General features: G+C 36.9%; 2 protein-coding genes across 3 annotated transcripts; both read left to right on the top strand.

Moving 5' to 3' along the window:
• Positions 1 to 453: 453 nt before the first annotated feature.
• LOC141606585 (uncharacterized) lies at positions 454 to 6,322 on the top strand. 2 transcript variants are annotated; one of them, XM_074425772.1, is made up of 14 exons: positions 454 to 820; positions 2,240 to 2,373; positions 2,495 to 2,644; positions 2,732 to 2,843; positions 2,977 to 3,316; positions 3,474 to 3,687; positions 3,786 to 3,875; positions 4,032 to 4,287; positions 4,385 to 4,497; positions 4,590 to 4,688; positions 4,830 to 4,877; positions 5,343 to 5,453; positions 5,548 to 5,638; positions 5,944 to 6,322. In XM_074425772.1, exons 1-14 carry the CDS (start codon positions 571 to 573, stop codon positions 6,066 to 6,068), a joined length of 2,133 nt encoding a protein of 710 aa, XP_074281873.1. In that variant the 5' UTR covers positions 454 to 570; the 3' UTR covers positions 6,069 to 6,322. The 2 variants fall into 2 exon arrangements, with proteins under 2 accessions (XP_074281873.1, XP_074281874.1); XM_074425773.1 differs by having other exon boundaries at positions 695 to 820; positions 2,235 to 2,373.
• Positions 6,094 to 9,567, top strand: LOC141606586 (putative serine/threonine protein kinase IRE3). Its single transcript, XM_074425774.1, has 4 exons — positions 6,094 to 6,186; positions 7,719 to 7,913; positions 8,269 to 8,312; positions 8,780 to 9,567. The coding sequence occupies exons 2-4, from the start codon at positions 7,787 to 7,789 to the stop codon at positions 9,197 to 9,199; spliced, it is 591 nt and encodes a 196-aa protein (XP_074281875.1). The 5' UTR covers positions 6,094 to 6,186; positions 7,719 to 7,786; the 3' UTR covers positions 9,200 to 9,567.
• The last annotated feature ends 6,568 nt before the right edge of the window (positions 9,568 to 16,135 follow it).

Below are 16,135 nucleotides of genomic sequence, written 5' to 3'. Positions count from 1 at the left end.
ACCTGACTCGAAAAGGTTGGCTGACCGATACGATCCAAATCCGATATGACCCGACACAATTTGACCCGATTACCAACTACCGATAACACCCCAATTTTCCCAACCTGACCTGTGATCCGATATTGTCTTACCTCGGTGGATGAGAGATAATAAACTAACATAATAATATGAACATAACCCGATATTAACCCGTTAATGACTCAACCCGACTTGCCACCCGCTGATGATCAACTTGAAGGCGACCCAAGTACCCGACATGAATTGTAACCGAATCAAACCTATCCTAACCTGACACCGATATAAACCAACCTGCTTTGACCCGAGTCGTAACTGACCCGAGTGATAGTTATTGACCTGATATAACCCGAATCCGATATTGAGTTCGGTTATTACGGTCCGGTATTTCTCAACCACAAATAAACATCACAAATCTCAGAAAGAAAACAAAAAATAGAATATGTGAACTATAGAGCTCAGCAGTTGTTCACTTCTTCGTCCCCACTGAAAACCCATGGACGACGATGAACACACTATAAAATATCTCCATCAACTTTTTCTCTCCAATCAACAATGGCGTTTCTCATCACACCTTCACCTCTCTCCTTAACCCTACCTTCCACCACACACTGCTATCTCCGCCGCCGCACATTTTCTCTCACTTCCGAATTGAAGAGTAGTAAAAGCGTCGGAAATGGCGGCGGTGCGGTGGTTTGGTTCAAGCATGATCTTCGCATTGATGATCATCCTGGTGTTGTTGCCGCCGTCGCCGAGAATCGCAATGTCGTTCCTGTTTATGTGTTTGATCACCGCATTCTTTCTCGTTAAGTTTTGCTCCTTTCTCTCTTTCATTCGAATTTAAATTGCGCATTTTAGGTTTTTTCGATTTCCTCCGTCTCAATCATTTGTTTATTTATTTTTCTATTCCTTGTGAGATTTTTCGATCAAACGTAAACAAATGATTAGAACGGAATTTGTCAATTGATTGACATTTTTGTTTGGTGATGCGTTTATGCTATGAGTTTTTTTCTTTTAATGGCGAAGTTTTGTTGCATTTGTTGTTTTGTTTGGTTGAATTTGTGTGAAATGAGCTACATTGTTTTGCAACTTGTGATATATTATTAGTTGAGAAAATGTGATGTTATTGTATCAATCATGTTAATCTTCTAGAAGAGATATTGAGTATGATTATAGGCAATGGCGGAGTGAAGATTTGATTTTAGGGAGCTGAAAATAGATTGGAAGTTATAGGAGGCGAACTGGAAATGTAATAGAGTACTCCCCCGTCCCTGTCAATTGTTGTCCTTTGGTTTTGGCACAAAGATCAAGGAAAGAGGAGGGGGCCAATTACTAAATGACAAATGGACCAAATTGAGTGTGAATGATCAAATTGCTCTTCAAATTCATTCTTAAAATAGAAAGGACAACAAATGACTGAGACACCCTAAAATGGAAAAGGACAACAAATGACCGGAATAGAGGGAGTAATAGAGTAACTTAGAAGAGAAAATAAAGAAAAATGACTAAAAAATTCGAATTTTTAATTGCCTAGGGAGGCAAGAGTTTTGCGAGTTGCTAGCCCCTTAGCTCTGCCATTGATTATAGATGATATGATACTAATTGTGAACCATGATCACATGGATTTTGATGCTAAATTTGCAATTGAAGACCGATAAATCGATAATGCTGTACTCATGGTTGTATAATCCATGAAATTAGCTGGGGAAACCTATATGTTTGTGAAGTTTCAACTTTCAAACATGACTTTGGCACTCTTTGAGGTACTCCCTTTGTCCCGGTCATTTGTTGTCCTATTCCATTTTTGGGTGTCTCAGACTCTCAGTCATTTGTTGTTCTTTCTATTTTAAGAATGAATTTGATAAGCAATTTGATCACTCGCACTCAATTTGGTCCACTTGTCATTTAGTAATTGGTCTCCTCCTCTTTCCTTGGTCTTTGTGCCAAAACCAAAGGACAAGAATTGACCGGGACGGAGGAACTATTTAGTTTCGAACAAAAGTGGGAAGAAAACTAGTGCTTTGCCAAAAGCAAAGGGTGTCAGTTTTAGTTTTTGAACCTGCCATTGATGCTCTCTCTATAGTTATAGATGATAAGATGAACCAGCCATTCGAAAAGTTTAAACAATGTTTGCCATGGCAGATTGTGATTTAGGGCCTTAGCGGCTTACGTGTTCTTGTGTGGATAGGTGGCCTTATGTAGCAATGTTAAAATGTTAGTGCAGGTTTTGATGATGAAATGGTGGAGCTCCTTCTTATTGCTGTGGAAGGTCTAAGAAGGTCACTCAAGGAACAAGGATCAAATCTTATGATAAGGTTCGGGCGTGCGGAAAAGATCCTGCATGGATTGGTTAAAGAGGTTGTTACACATTAGGTATACTAGGATTGCTAGCTGTGATGTTTGATGGTATATATACGTGAAAAGCACCAAGCATGTATTAACTCACCTCGATTATTTATATTGGCGAGTACTCAATCAGGTGAAAGCAACCACTATATATGCAGAAGAGGAGGTAGAGTATGATTTGCATTGTTTGATTGATTTAGTTAAGAAGGGTCTAGCCGAAGATCCTGTTCTGGAATGGAAACCCGAGGTTCATTTATGGCGGACTCCATTTTATGATGTTAAGGTATTGGTGTTTGTCTTGTCTTATATATAGGTTTCATTAAATATTTGATGCGAGTATGACTAATAATATGCTCATGATTGTGTATAGAACGTGGATGACCTACCGACATTTTACAAAGACGTGAAGAAACTTCAGTTTGATGATATCTCATTGTTTAGTATTCCAAAGTTACCCAGTTTTGAAGCGGAGTTGGATTGGGGTGAGCTATTCGCCTATTCTTAGTATTTAAAACTTTTTAGGTTTGACACTTCTGATGTTAAGCCCTGGTTTAAATCCCGGTGTCCTACTCTAACAAAATGTCATTGGAATTGCTGCTAATGTACGTGAATCAGGTCATTTGCCTACCATTACTGATATGGGTGAATTCATGAGCCAATTTAAGAAAGAAAAACAACAATGGTTTTCCATCAAAGACATTTCAGCGGAAGATATATTCAGAAATGATCATGCAGAGTTGATAAACTCTCGTGGTTCTGTCAGTGCGGAGTCAAGCCTATCAAATATGGGAAGAAGTACTCAAAACATTAACGGAATACAGCGGAAGCAGCGTAAGGGTTCTGTCTTCAATACGAGCAGAGGGAATATAGTTGCTGGTGACTCAAAAGTTGTGCTGAATGCATTGGCTGCATATCTGAGATATTTAGAAGGTACAGGTCGAGATGACTGGCAAGAGTAAGTTATCCTCTGAAGATATCTCAAATTCTCGATTTTGCCTGGTTTCTTGATCACTAGTACTAAGACCTGTTGAACTTGTTAGCGTAGTTTTATGTGCTTATAGAAAGCTAGGGATATCCTATTAGTTTTAAATTTTAGCCTGGTGTGATTTCAGGGTCCATCAAAGGTTACGAGAAACTGAAAGCAGAACTGGAGCTTCATTTCTAGCTCTTTTTGGATGTGCTCTGCAGCTTGGTATCATATCTAGAAGGAGAGTACACTATGAAGCTATCAAATACGAGAAAGAGCGAAATGGAGGATTTCTATCTCCATTTGGGTATTCAGCAGCTACTATTGCTGCTGCAATTGATACAGTATGCTCAATTGAGGTATTGAGAATTGAGATATAGACCATATATGTTAATTCAATGAGCTTATTTCTATTTACTTGCTGTCAAACTAATACTGTAGAAATATTATGATATAGTGGTACTCGCTTTTGAGTTTGAAGAGTCAACAGAGGAAGGGAGAACCATACCGTAACCGAGTATGGAGATGGAAAGGCCACCTGATTCAGGTATTATATTCACAGCTTACATGCTGCAATAATGGCATGGACTACAACTTCTTATTTATTTATTTGCAATATTTTCCACTTTGGTGCTTTGAAGTTTAGCATTATTTTCCACTTTGGTGACCTACCCCATTAAAGCACTATTTATTTTTGTTTCAGTACACAGTTGTTGGCTGTGAAGGGCCTGCTGTTCTTCTTGTCCATGGATTTGGAGCTTTTTACGAACATTATCGAGACAATATCTCTAGTATAGCTGATGGTGGAAATCGAGTTTGGGCCATCACACTTCTGGGCTTTGGCAAGTCTGAAAAGCCGAATGTTGTATACTCAGAGCTCATGTGGGCTGAATTACTGCGTGACTTCATCGTTGAGGTTGTGGGCGAGCCAACACATCTTGTCGGGAACTCAATGGGTGGTATGTTTATAATGCACATTTGTGCTTTTGTGAGGGTAAATTTAAAAAATGGGTCTCTTCTCAATAATATTTACTGTTTCGGATTTCTGTATGTCAGGATACTTCATCTCCATTGTTGGTGGTCTTTGGCCTTCATTGGTTAAGTCTATTGTTCTTATGAACACAGCTGGAGAATGTATTCCAGGATTTTCCTCACTATTATTCGCCAAGGTACGTAACCTACGAATATCCTTCATTGTTCCTTTCTTGTTAAATACAGTTTCTTTTCGGCATTAAAATCGCCTTTTTGAAACCCATGTCAGGAAAGACAAATATCTGGAGCTGCCTGGTTCGGGGCTAGAGCACTTGTGCGGTACTTGAGATTCAGCATTGGAGGCCTAGTGAAGAACTGCTACCCGACTGTAATGACGCCTTCTATTACTCTAGTATTCGATATTATATTTCCAAAAAAAAAAAGTATTCCATATCATAGTTTTGTGTCATTTGCTATATATAATCGTTAATGGTTTCTTATTATTCCCATTTTGTTTTATGGCGTGAAGCGGCCAGACAGAGCTGATGATTGGCTCATCAATGAAATGCTCAGAGCAGTATCCTTTCCCAATTTTGAATGTTGAATATGCACTGTTCTACTGAAGAAATCCGTATTCTCTGTCCACAAAAACTTTTACAATAAGTCTTGCTTCAGACGGTCTGAAATAAGACGGACCAAATGTCACCATTTTTTTAATAGAATGTTACTATTTAATGACAAAATGTTACAACTAAAGTTGTCACTTTTTACCCTGAAAATGATGGTAACATTTTATCAGAAAATAGTAACATTTTATCGTAAAATGGCTACAATTGGTCCATCTTATTTCAGACGGGAAATAGCCCGTCTGAAATAAGAATTTGTGAAACTTTTATGAGATGGTTTTCATGTGAGACCAATCCATTAACTATACAACAAATGAGGATTTGGAGTTGGCCTAACATGTGAGGCCGTCTCATACAAGATTATCGTTCTCTGTCAGTTTCCTGTTTTTCAATATTGTTAACCTTAATTATTTAAGTCGTATGATCCTGGATCCATCGAGTTCTTGGAAAGTGTATTCAGCTTCAATTTGTCCATCCCTCTCAATCATCTTCTCAGCAGGTCAAAAGATAAGACTTTGATTATACAGGTAACTCTCGAGATTGTGCCATAAAACTTGAAAGATATTGGGAGTACATCGTACCTTATTTTTTACCTGATGAACTTTTCTTTTCTTTTCTTAGGGAATGAGGGATCCGATAGCCGACTCCTCTTCCAAGCTGGCAACTTTCCGAAAGTACTGTGAAGGGATAGTTTATAAGGAGCTTGATGCAGGTAACTATGCAAGAACCTTCTTTTAAACCTTCAAAAATGGTGTCGAGTCTTGAATGAGACGGTCTCACATATGTGATCAACCCAAATCATACCTATGTAATCCTTGTTTAATTATAGGGGTATTCAGTGGGTCCCTCAGCCCATCATGTGAGAGGTCTCTCAATAACGTTATTGAGAGACGTCTCTCTGAAGTTTTTGTGTACTAGGTAGATCTCACATGAAGAATCGTCTCAAATAATCTTTTATGAAATAATGGCTGTGGGTAACATTTACGGATACATACAATCATGATTGCGTTATTGCAGGCCATTGCCCTCATGACGAGTGTCCAGAAGCCGTCAACCCTATTATTTGTGATTGGATACAGAGCATCGAAAATAGAAGTCGCAGCAATATTTCTGATTCACCCGTCAGCTCACATTGCACATAGAAGATATACATCAGTTAGTTTCATTAAAGTCCATAACCCATATATTCAAGTTATGAAGGTCGTTTCGCTCAAAGCTGTCAACGATCACGTCCTACTCCATTAATCACTGCTTTTCGAGGTATTATATTGTCGATATTCTGACAGTTATTGTCAACGATCTCATTATTTTATGAACAAGATTTAACTTCAGACTTGTATGATTCTGGTTGACTGTAAATCTATAATAGTCTTGTTCAAAGATTTCAAAACCCTTTTAATAGATGTATAAAGTCGAATATTCATTACTCAGGTACAAACTGATAATGAAGTGAAATACAAGTTACATAAAATAAAACATCATAATAATCATATTACTCTTTCCATCTCTATCATTTGTTTACCTTTTATATTTTTTTGAGAAATATTTTAATTTAAAGGTAAACAAATGAATGAGACGGAGGGAGTATTATAGGAACATATTTCTCACAAATTTTCCGTAAGGACTAGTCCAAGAGGCAGTCCCTTCTGTTGTATTAATAAACAATTAGTCTCATTATAGACGAGTATATCCGTCTAAAGTCAGATTTTGTGATTAATAAAACCTTAAAAGGTACAAACTTGAAGATTTTGAAATTATTTGATACTAGTACTTTAATGGAGTAGATGTTTTATGCCATTAATATTTTAGATCCTTCCTTGGTGATGTATGTCCAAGTCAAACTTATCCAAGATTGACTTTGTTTTTGGATGACTAGGGAATTGGATGTTTGGATGTCCACAACCTCAACCGCGCATTCGTGTTAGAAAGAAGGCTACCATTCGTAATAAATTATTCTATCATAATCCGAAACAAATAAAATTTCACAAATCCTTGTAATACGAGTTAGTTTAAAGCCTAATTTTCAGATCACGGTCTTGGTGGTTTGATTGTTCTGCATAATATTTATGTAAAATCGTCTAATAAAAAACTAATTAATAAATACAAATTCTCATTTAATAAGAGCAATATCTATCTTAAGTTTAAAGACAATTCAAATACATACCAAATTACATGACAAGTTGTCTAAAAATGTCAAATAATTTGTCTTTGTTACTACCAAGTGATAATATTTAACCCGTTTTAAGATTTAAGACAATACTCCATCTTAAACAACACTTATGGATAGACCTGTACTCGGGCCGGGCTAGGGTCGGCCCGGGCTGGCCAGGGGGCGGGCCGGGTTCTCCTGGTCAGACCCGGGCCAGGCCAGGGGAGGGGCGGGCCTGGTCGAGCCGGGCCGAGTTGGGATATGCTTGACTCGGCCAGAGCCCGAAGCGGGCCGGGCTGGCGGGCCTTACCAATTTATTTATTTATTTATTATTTTTGCTAAAATGGGCTGGAATTTTAGGACCCGGGCTAGGCCAGCGACGGGCCGGACCGGGTCAAACCAGGTTGCATAAAATAAGGGGTCAAGATGGGTCGGGGTTGGGCCGGGCCGGGTCAGCCCGTGCTAATGGCCAGCTCTATTTATGGATTCATAAAATGCAGGGCCATTGACTTTGAAAACGTGTGAAAAAGACCACAAGAGTCAAGACTCGTTCAATTCTAATTGTAACACCTCCCTTTCCCTACAAATAGAGTAGTGTGAGAGGATAAGCTCCTACAGTACTTTATTTACTCTATAAAACTAGTTCCGATTTCGTCATTACGTAACCAGTACAACCACTGCCACGGTGGTGCCAACCGCCAAACACCGATAATGAGCTCTAAGTCATTGACTTCCGCCACCGCTGTTGCTGCCTCCTCTCGTGCAATGAGATTGTCTTCCTCAAGTGAACAATTGATGAACCAGATCGAAGCAATCCAGAGTTACTATAATTCATGTGGTAAGTTCTCAATTTTTGTTGTCATTATTTGTTCATAATTTTTTTTTTTTTTATTTAACGGCTGGCAAAAAAAAATCTTCCGGTTTAAATTGTTAGTGTACAAATACTCGTATAAGATGATCTTACAATACGTTATTAATTACTATAATCTCGTAGGGTATAAAATCATTGATTAAACCTCAATCATCACCTGGTATTAGAACAGCATCAGATGGTTTTACTAGACGTGATTTGTTTTTTTAGTAAAACCGTTTTACTATAGACTTACCATGTACATTTGATTATTCACGTAAAGTAACGTAAAGATGAAAGCTTAACAGTGTTTGTTTTACTAAAGTACTTCATGTTTGTTCAGGTACAAAAGTCAAGCAGCCCAAGCAATCAAAGTCGTTTCATGAGGTATGTACAGCAAGTCTCCCTTAAGACCGTCTAAAACTTTTAGACGGATATATATATGATCCTTTTACAGTTAAATGTGATCACATGTTTGATAAAAAAAAGTAACGGAACAACAATTTGTAGTTGTAATACTAGCTAAAGCATTTTATCGTTATGTGGTCACATTTACCATAAAAAAATGTCACATATTTCTGTCTGAAGACGGAAATGGTCCGTCTGAAATGAGAATTGCCGAGGTACAATATATACTAACGTGACATTCTGTCCAAATTAAATATATCGCCCTTTATATTTGACCAATGACTACATTTATTTCTTCGGTTTGTTTAACATTATTTGTACCGATGAACACTTAAATCAACTGATAAGTAGTTGTTATATCTTTAATTAGTTCGAGCATTGAGATAAATTTTATTTTTCTAAATGTTCGCTAAAAGTAATAAATTTGGTTACATTACATATAACAGGACAATGAAAATCGTCTCAAACATACTGAAGAACTCGCCTCAAAGATGAAACAAAAGTTCAAGAAAGCGAAGAAATACGTTGATATCGATTTAGCAAAATTGACTCAAGACATGAACGACATGCTTAAGAAAACTAACGACTCTAAACCCGAGTTGAGCTCAAGTATGGAGAATATATTGTGTATCGCCGATCAATGCACAAAGACGAGCGCAGACGAATTTTGGTTCAATTGTGAAGGTATAGTTCAAGAACTTGACGACCAAAGAAAAGAATTACCAAATGGTTCGCTTAAACGCGCTTACACTAATCTCCTTTTCGTCTTAACTCGATGCACTCGACTCGTTCAAGCTTCAAAGGAGGATAAAATTCATCATCAAGAATTTTGTTTTCTTAATGGAGAGTACTTTAGGGGAAGGTAAAATTTTTATATTGCCGCGGGTATTTAGACTATTTTACGGATGTGTGAGCAAAGAAATAGTTCAAAAACCTTAGAATGCAGAAGTGTTGAAATTGGGAGAGGGGGGATGGAAGGGCTCAAAGACGGACTAAATTGGATGGTTTTAACTTTTAACGGAAAATGAAGCATGCAGACGAATGAATTTATATCGGTGGCAATATCAATCCAAAAATTTACGAAAGTTAGAAATAAATGTATATATTTTTTTTTTATATTTTTTTTGGAATAATGAATTTTAGAGGATTTTTTTTTTCACTCTCAATGTAAGAGTTAACATAGTGTAAGTTACATATTTTTTCATTTTAGAAATTGGAAAGAAGTTTAGATTATGTAAGCTTTACCTTGTCTTTATCTCAAGCTTATGTCAAAAGTACATTTACTCTTGCAGTAGGTCTCCCTTGCGACGGGTCGGATATTGCGACGGGTATTATGTGAGTGGAAATGGGTAGAGGGGACAAAGTGGGCACCCACCCAGCGGCGGATTTGGGGAGGGGAAAGTGAGGGCACGTGCCCTCACGTGACGAAAAAAAAAAAAGAAAAAAAAAACTGAAAATTTATGTTTACATATTTAGAGCGCCTATTTTTAGCATGGTGATGCTCTTGGTCTGGTGGTAAGAGGTTTATTAACTTCCTTGATGGTCTTGTGTTCGAATCTCACTATGGTTAGGTTTGGCTTATTTTTTTTTTTGTATGTTCAAAGTTAGATTTAATTAATTGAATTTCAAAATGATGCTACAAGGGTTCGAACCTGGGACGTTAGGCTAGTATATTCAATGATTGTCCAACACACCAATTGCATACTAATATTGTTTGTTAAGCATATATATTTTTATATCTATAGAATTATACACTTTTAGAAGTAGTTCCATGTAAAATTTCTCACTGTCTTATAAATAAAAATTATGGTACTCTTTGGTTAATTTTTTTACTATTTTCATGACGATAATATATGAAATTGAAGGGGTCTCTCGAATTTTTTTTTACACAGGACCCCCAATTCTATCGCCGAAAATGGATATTCCCTCTAAAATAATGCAATTGGGCTTGTTGGTATTTGGTTTAGCCGTTTAGGGTTTGTTGATATATTTTTTCTTTACGATTATATTATTATGTATTGACGATGAAAAATTTTTAATGTATAAAAGTTGACCGCAAAATTTTTTTTTTTGGGTGTGCCCCCCCTTTAGTCAAATCCTACATCCGCCACTGCACCCACCCCATGTGCTTTGTCTCTCACCCTTATGGGTTTTTTGTGAGACGATATGGTATCCGTCGCAAGTTTGCGACGGATACCCTCCGTCATAAGGGAGAATTTGTGTTACTCTTGAGGGGTCACTATGACACTATACCAAACAAAAGTTAATGTCACATCACATTTTCTTCATTTGTCCGAATCAAACAAATATTTAATTTACTCAATTATTTGGATAATTTAACAATAAAGCATTATACAATTGTCACGGGGATAAGTACCAAAATGCATAATAAATTTATAAGAAAGAGATGTGCTAATTATTTCAATCTACATATTAGTGGCCTGTATTAAAAGTAAAGATTATAGACGTAGAGAGAATTGTGTGTATTATTGAATCATATGAAAGTGAGTACAATCAGTTGATGCGTTTGGTATTTATAGTAACAATCTAAAAACTTTCCTCAACTAACTAAGGGAGTTAGTTAGAGTTCTTTAACCAACTTAGGTTGGTTAGTTATTGAGTTAACTAACTGAATAAGCTAATCTATCCAATAGCCCCCCCAAGCTTGAGTTGGAGTGGAGATGAGACCAAGCTTGGAAGAGAGAAAGTGATGTTTATAAGAACTTAGTATGAATATCATATAGAGAAAGATGATTTAGAGTATAAACTTTGATGTATTATTAATCTGATTAAATTGTGTAATTACAAAAGTGATCTTTATGATAATACAAGACTACTATTTATAGTTGATCATAACCGAGTCAACCAATATAGTTATATATCTAATTAGCCAACTAACTAATAGTCAACTGTTATTCTGTTGACTTTGTATATACTCAATATCCCCTCCTCAAGCTGGAGTTGATGAGAAGATCAGACCAAGCTTGTTTGCAAAGAATCGATGTTGCTCTGCACCTAATGCCTTTGTCATGACATCTGCAAGCTGGAATTTTGACTGTACATGCTGAGTCTTGAGAAATCCCTCTTCTTGTTTATCACGCACAAAATGACAATCTATACTTAAGTGTTTAGTTCTTTCGTGAAAAACTGGATTAAGTGATATATGCTGTGCTGCTTTATTATCACAATGAAGTGAGATTGGCTTGGGAACATGTACCCTCATGTCCTGCAATAAACTGTTCAACCAAATCATTTCCGAAGCTGTGTAAGACATTGATCTATACTCGGATTCAGCAGAACTTTTGCTGACTGTAGGTTGTTTCTTGGTTTTCCAAGATATTAATGAATCCCCTAGGAATATACAGTAGCCACTAAGTGACCTACAAGTAAAGGCACATTGCCCCCAATCTGCATCTGAGTATGCAGATAACCTTAACTCTGAACCCGCACTGTAGAACAACCCAGTGTTTATAGTTGCCTTTAAATATCTAATCACATGGAGACCAGCATTCAAATGTGGTACTCTGGGTTGGCTTAAGAACTGACTTAAATGTTGAACTGCATAGGAGATATCTGGCCTTGACATGTTCAGATACAATAACCTTCCAACTAGTCTTCTATATTGATCAGGTTGGGGCAATAAATCACCATCATCAACAGATAACTTTAGCCCTCTGGCCATTGGAAAAGCTGCTGAAGTGCAATTTTCCATGTTCAAGTCCTTCAGGATGTCCAATATATACTTTCGTTGATTGATGAGGATACCTTTAGTGCTTCTGGAAATTTCTAATCCTAGAAAATATCTAACATAACCAAGGTCCTTAATTGTAAATGCTGCATGCAGTCCTTCTTTAACCTCAGTAATAGCTGATTCACATGTTCCTGTAATCAAAACATCATCAACATACACCAAAGCCATAGTGAAAATTCCTGTTTCCTCATTGAATCTTGTAAATAAGGAATAATCCTGCTTTGATTGGACAAAACCAATAGTCTGCAAATACTTAGTGAGTTCTTTGTTCCATTGTCGAGAAGCCTGTTTCAGGCCATATAGTGACCTTTGCAGCTTGCAAACCTTTCCAGGTGGAACATTGTACCCTGCTGGAGGCCTCATATAAACTTCCTCTTCAATGTATCCATGCAAGAATGCATTATTGATATCCAACTGATGTATTTGCCACCCTTTAGCTGCTGCAAGAGCTAACAAAGTTCTTACTGTTGTGAATTTTGCTACAGGGGAGAAAGTATGTGTATAGTCTTTGTCCTTGACTTGGTTAAAACCTTGTGCCACTAATCTGGCTTTGAACCTCTCAATATTACCATCTGCTTTGTATTTAATTTTATACACCCACTTTGACCCAATAGCTTTATGTCCAGGAGGAAGATCAACCATAACCCATGTGTTATTTTCTTCCAGTGCTTGTACTTCTTTAGTCATGGCTTCAACCCACCTTGGATCATTTTTTGCTTCTGAGTAATTATAGGGTTCATACTCTTGAATTGCTGTGGCTAAGGATGCTACATACTCACTACCAAAATCAGTTAAATCTTGAATAATCTTAGCATGAAGACCCTGAGAAGGAGTCTCTACAGGAAGCTTGTGTGGACAATGATAGTCATTCAATAAAACAGACATTTGTCTATTTCTAGTTGACCTCCTGATATCAGTTGCTGCCAAAGAAATGTCTCTTGAATTTCTTTGCTTTCCAGTCCTAGGTTGTATAACAATGACTTCATTTGGAATGACATTAGTTGAATCAGGTAAAATACCATCACTTTGATCAGACAAGGCACTAACATCTTGTGTATTCACCATTGTACCATCACTTTGATCAGACAAGGCACTAGCATCTTGTGTATTCACCATTGTATTATCAGCACTAGTTCCAACAGTAGGAGTTGTGCCATTTTGCTGCTCCACTATAGAAGAAGCAGCAGGATTTACCAAAGGTGCTTCAGAAGCAACCTTATTATCATGTATAGATTTGTAAGGGAATATAGTTTCCTTAAAAAGAACATCTCTACTAGTAAAAACCTTGTGGGTTTCAATGTCATATAGCTTATATCCTTTAATGTTATGAGGATATCCTATAAAAATACACTTTCTAGCCCTGGCGCCAAACTTATCTTTGAAGGTGGGTGGCATTGTAGCATATGCTGCACACCCAAAAACTTTCAAAGTACTTAAATCAGGAGCTGCCCCAAAAACCAGTTCATGAGGTGTCCTTAATTTGATAACAGGAGATGGCATAAGATTGATTAAATAAGTTGCTGTAAGCAAGCAATCACCCCAGAATTTGATAGGAAGTCCAGAATAAAACCTTAAGGCCCTTGCGGTTTCTAACAAATGCCTATGCTTCCTTTCAACCCTGCCATTCTGTTGTGGCCTACCTACTATTGCTTTTTGATGAACAATACCTCTTGACTGAAATAATGAATCACAAGTGTCTTGCACAAATTCTGTGCCATTATCACTTCTAATGATCTTGACACACTTACCAAAATGATTAGAAACATAGGATAAAAAGGAAGATATAAGACCAGGCACTTGTGCCTTATTTTGAAATAAAATGGTCCAAGTATTTCTTGAGTAGTCATCAAGCAAAGTCAAGAAATACTTAGCCCCTGTTAAAGAGGGTATCTTGTATGGTCCCCAAACATCTAAATGCAATAGATCAAATAAACTAGCTGCTCTAGAAGAACTGACATGAAAAGGTAGTCTATGATGCTTAGCCAACACACATGATTCACAAAACAAGTCATCTTTTATTAAATTTTTAGTGCCAGTTACAATTTTCAATCTATCAAAGGAAATGTGACCTAATCTTGCATGTAAAAGCAAAATATTTGCATTATTGTTTGAACTAACTGAAGCACTAATTGCTGAACTAGAATCAACCATCTTAGGAAAAGAAAGAGCATCTACTACAAGGTGCACTACTTTATTTACTAAAGCCTGAGTATTAAAAGCCTGAAATCTGTAAAGATCACCAATTCTTGTCCCTTTGCCTATTATTTTCTTACTGGAATGATCCTGAAACAAACAATATTGAGGATAGAAGACAGCAGTTATGTTAGCAGAATCAATCAATTTACTGACTGACAGTAGATTTTGCTTGAAACCAGGAATCAGGAAAACATTTTTAAGTAAAATGCTGTCACTTAAACATACATTACCAATTCTGGTCACTATTTTTATACTACCATCAGGAAGCCCTACAGAAATTGGTTTATCTAAAACAGTTACATCATGCAAGAGATGAATATTATGTGTCATATGATCAGAAGCCCCAGTGTCTATAATCCAGTCATGAAAATGTAATTGTGAAACAGCAGAAAAAGCTTGAGAAGAAATAATACCTGCAAAATTAGAAGTGGATAAACCTGTATTATTCTCAGCTATCTTTTTCATCACTTGGTCAATTACAGATGACACCAGACCATTAATCATCGAGGAATCAAAAGAAGTAACCCCATTTGTAGAAGTATTTGCAGTAGTAGTAGTTTGTGCAAAATCATCAAGAGGAGAATCAAAATCTACGAAATCCACATTATTTGCAGTCTGCTTGTTACCAGTGAACCTTCCTGATTGTGACTTGTGACCAAAACCACCTCTGCCCTTGCCTTTGCCTTTGTAGTTCTTATCAGTAGGAAATCCCTTAACATTGTAACAATTATCTGGGTTGTGACCAGGTTTCTTACAATGTGGACACTTCTTAAGCCACCAACATTCATCAACATTATGCCCTTTGCCATTGCAATTAGAACAAACCTTCAAAGAAAATGGTTTCTTGGTACCAGCAGTCTCAGATCCTTCTTGTTGAGAGGCAGCATAAGCATTAATGTCGGTCAAAGCATCCATACCATCAGAAACTTGTTTTTGCCTCTCAATTTTCTGTAACAATCCCAAGGTTTTGTTTATTGTAGGAAGAGGTTCCATGGATAGAATCTGTGTCCTAATAGTCTCATAGCCACCATTCAAACCCATGAGAAAATCAATCAACTTTGCATTATTCTCTCGCTCAACCATTCGTCTAAGTAGAGTACACGTACACAAATCCACCTTCCCACAACTACAGCTTGGTATAGGATCTAAACTATCAAGAGTCTCCCAAAGACCTTTAAGTTTGCTATAATACTCCAACAATGACAGATTTTCTTGTTTTACAGCACCCAGATCTTTCTTTAACTGATAAATTTCAATTGCATTGGGCATACCATATCTTTCACTTAATTCTGACCATAATTCTTTAGCTGACCTAACATACTTCAAATTCTCCTTTAAAGATTTCACCATAGAATTTAACATCCATCTTAGAACCATATAATCACATCGAATCCATTTCTTATGATTCTTGTCAGTGACGGGTGGCTTTACAACAGTTCCATTCAAAAAACCTTCTTTATTTTTGGAAATTAAAGCCATGAAAACATCTTGTTTCCAGCTTAAGAAATCAGAACCATCAAACAGGTAGGTAGTCAATTGAAACGTGGGTTGGTCAGATGGTGAAAGAAACAAGGGATCATCAAAACAATCAATGGTAGTAGCAACATTCTCAGCAAAAGCCATGATTATAATAGGATCTAGATGAAAGTAAAGTAGATATGAAAGAAAAATACCAAATCGTGGAAAGATTAGTTAGTAATTATGCGGAAGCGAAATATACCCAATTCTGGTGATTGAGAAACCCAGAAATACAAAATTCCCAATTCTGATGAACAAGAAATACCAAATATACCCAGAAATGAAGAACTTCTCAATTCTGTTGATTGAGAAAGATCATCAATTGAATCAGAATCGA

Source organism: Silene latifolia, chromosome 10, assembly GCF_048544455.1.
Source record: "Silene latifolia isolate original U9 population chromosome 10, ASM4854445v1, whole genome shotgun sequence".
Lineage (NCBI taxonomy): Eukaryota > Viridiplantae > Streptophyta > Magnoliopsida > Caryophyllales > Caryophyllaceae > Silene > Silene latifolia.
Note: the sequence above shows the minus strand (reverse complement) of the source record. Positions and strands in the feature narration are given on the sequence as shown.

Bases quoted from the DNA above. Each gene is read 5' to 3' on its own strand.
- LOC141606585 (XM_074425772.1), top strand. From the start codon at position 571: ATGGCGTTTCTCATCACACCTTCACCTCTCTCCTTAACCCTACCTTCC. The intron at 4,288-4,384 runs GTATGTTTATAA...TCTGTATGTCAG, and splicing joins TGTCGGGAACTCAATGGGTG to GATACTTCATCTCCATTGTT. The intron at 4,498-4,589 runs GTACGTAACCTA...AACCCATGTCAG, and splicing joins CCTCACTATTATTCGCCAAG to GAAAGACAAATATCTGGAGC.
- LOC141606586 (XM_074425774.1), top strand. From the start codon at position 7,787: ATGAGCTCTAAGTCATTGACTTCCGCCACCGCTGTTGCTGCCTCCTCT. The intron at 7,914-8,268 runs GTAAGTTCTCAA...ATGTTTGTTCAG, and splicing joins GAGTTACTATAATTCATGTG to GTACAAAAGTCAAGCAGCCC. The intron at 8,313-8,779 runs GTATGTACAGCA...TACATATAACAG, and splicing joins AATCAAAGTCGTTTCATGAG to GACAATGAAAATCGTCTCAA.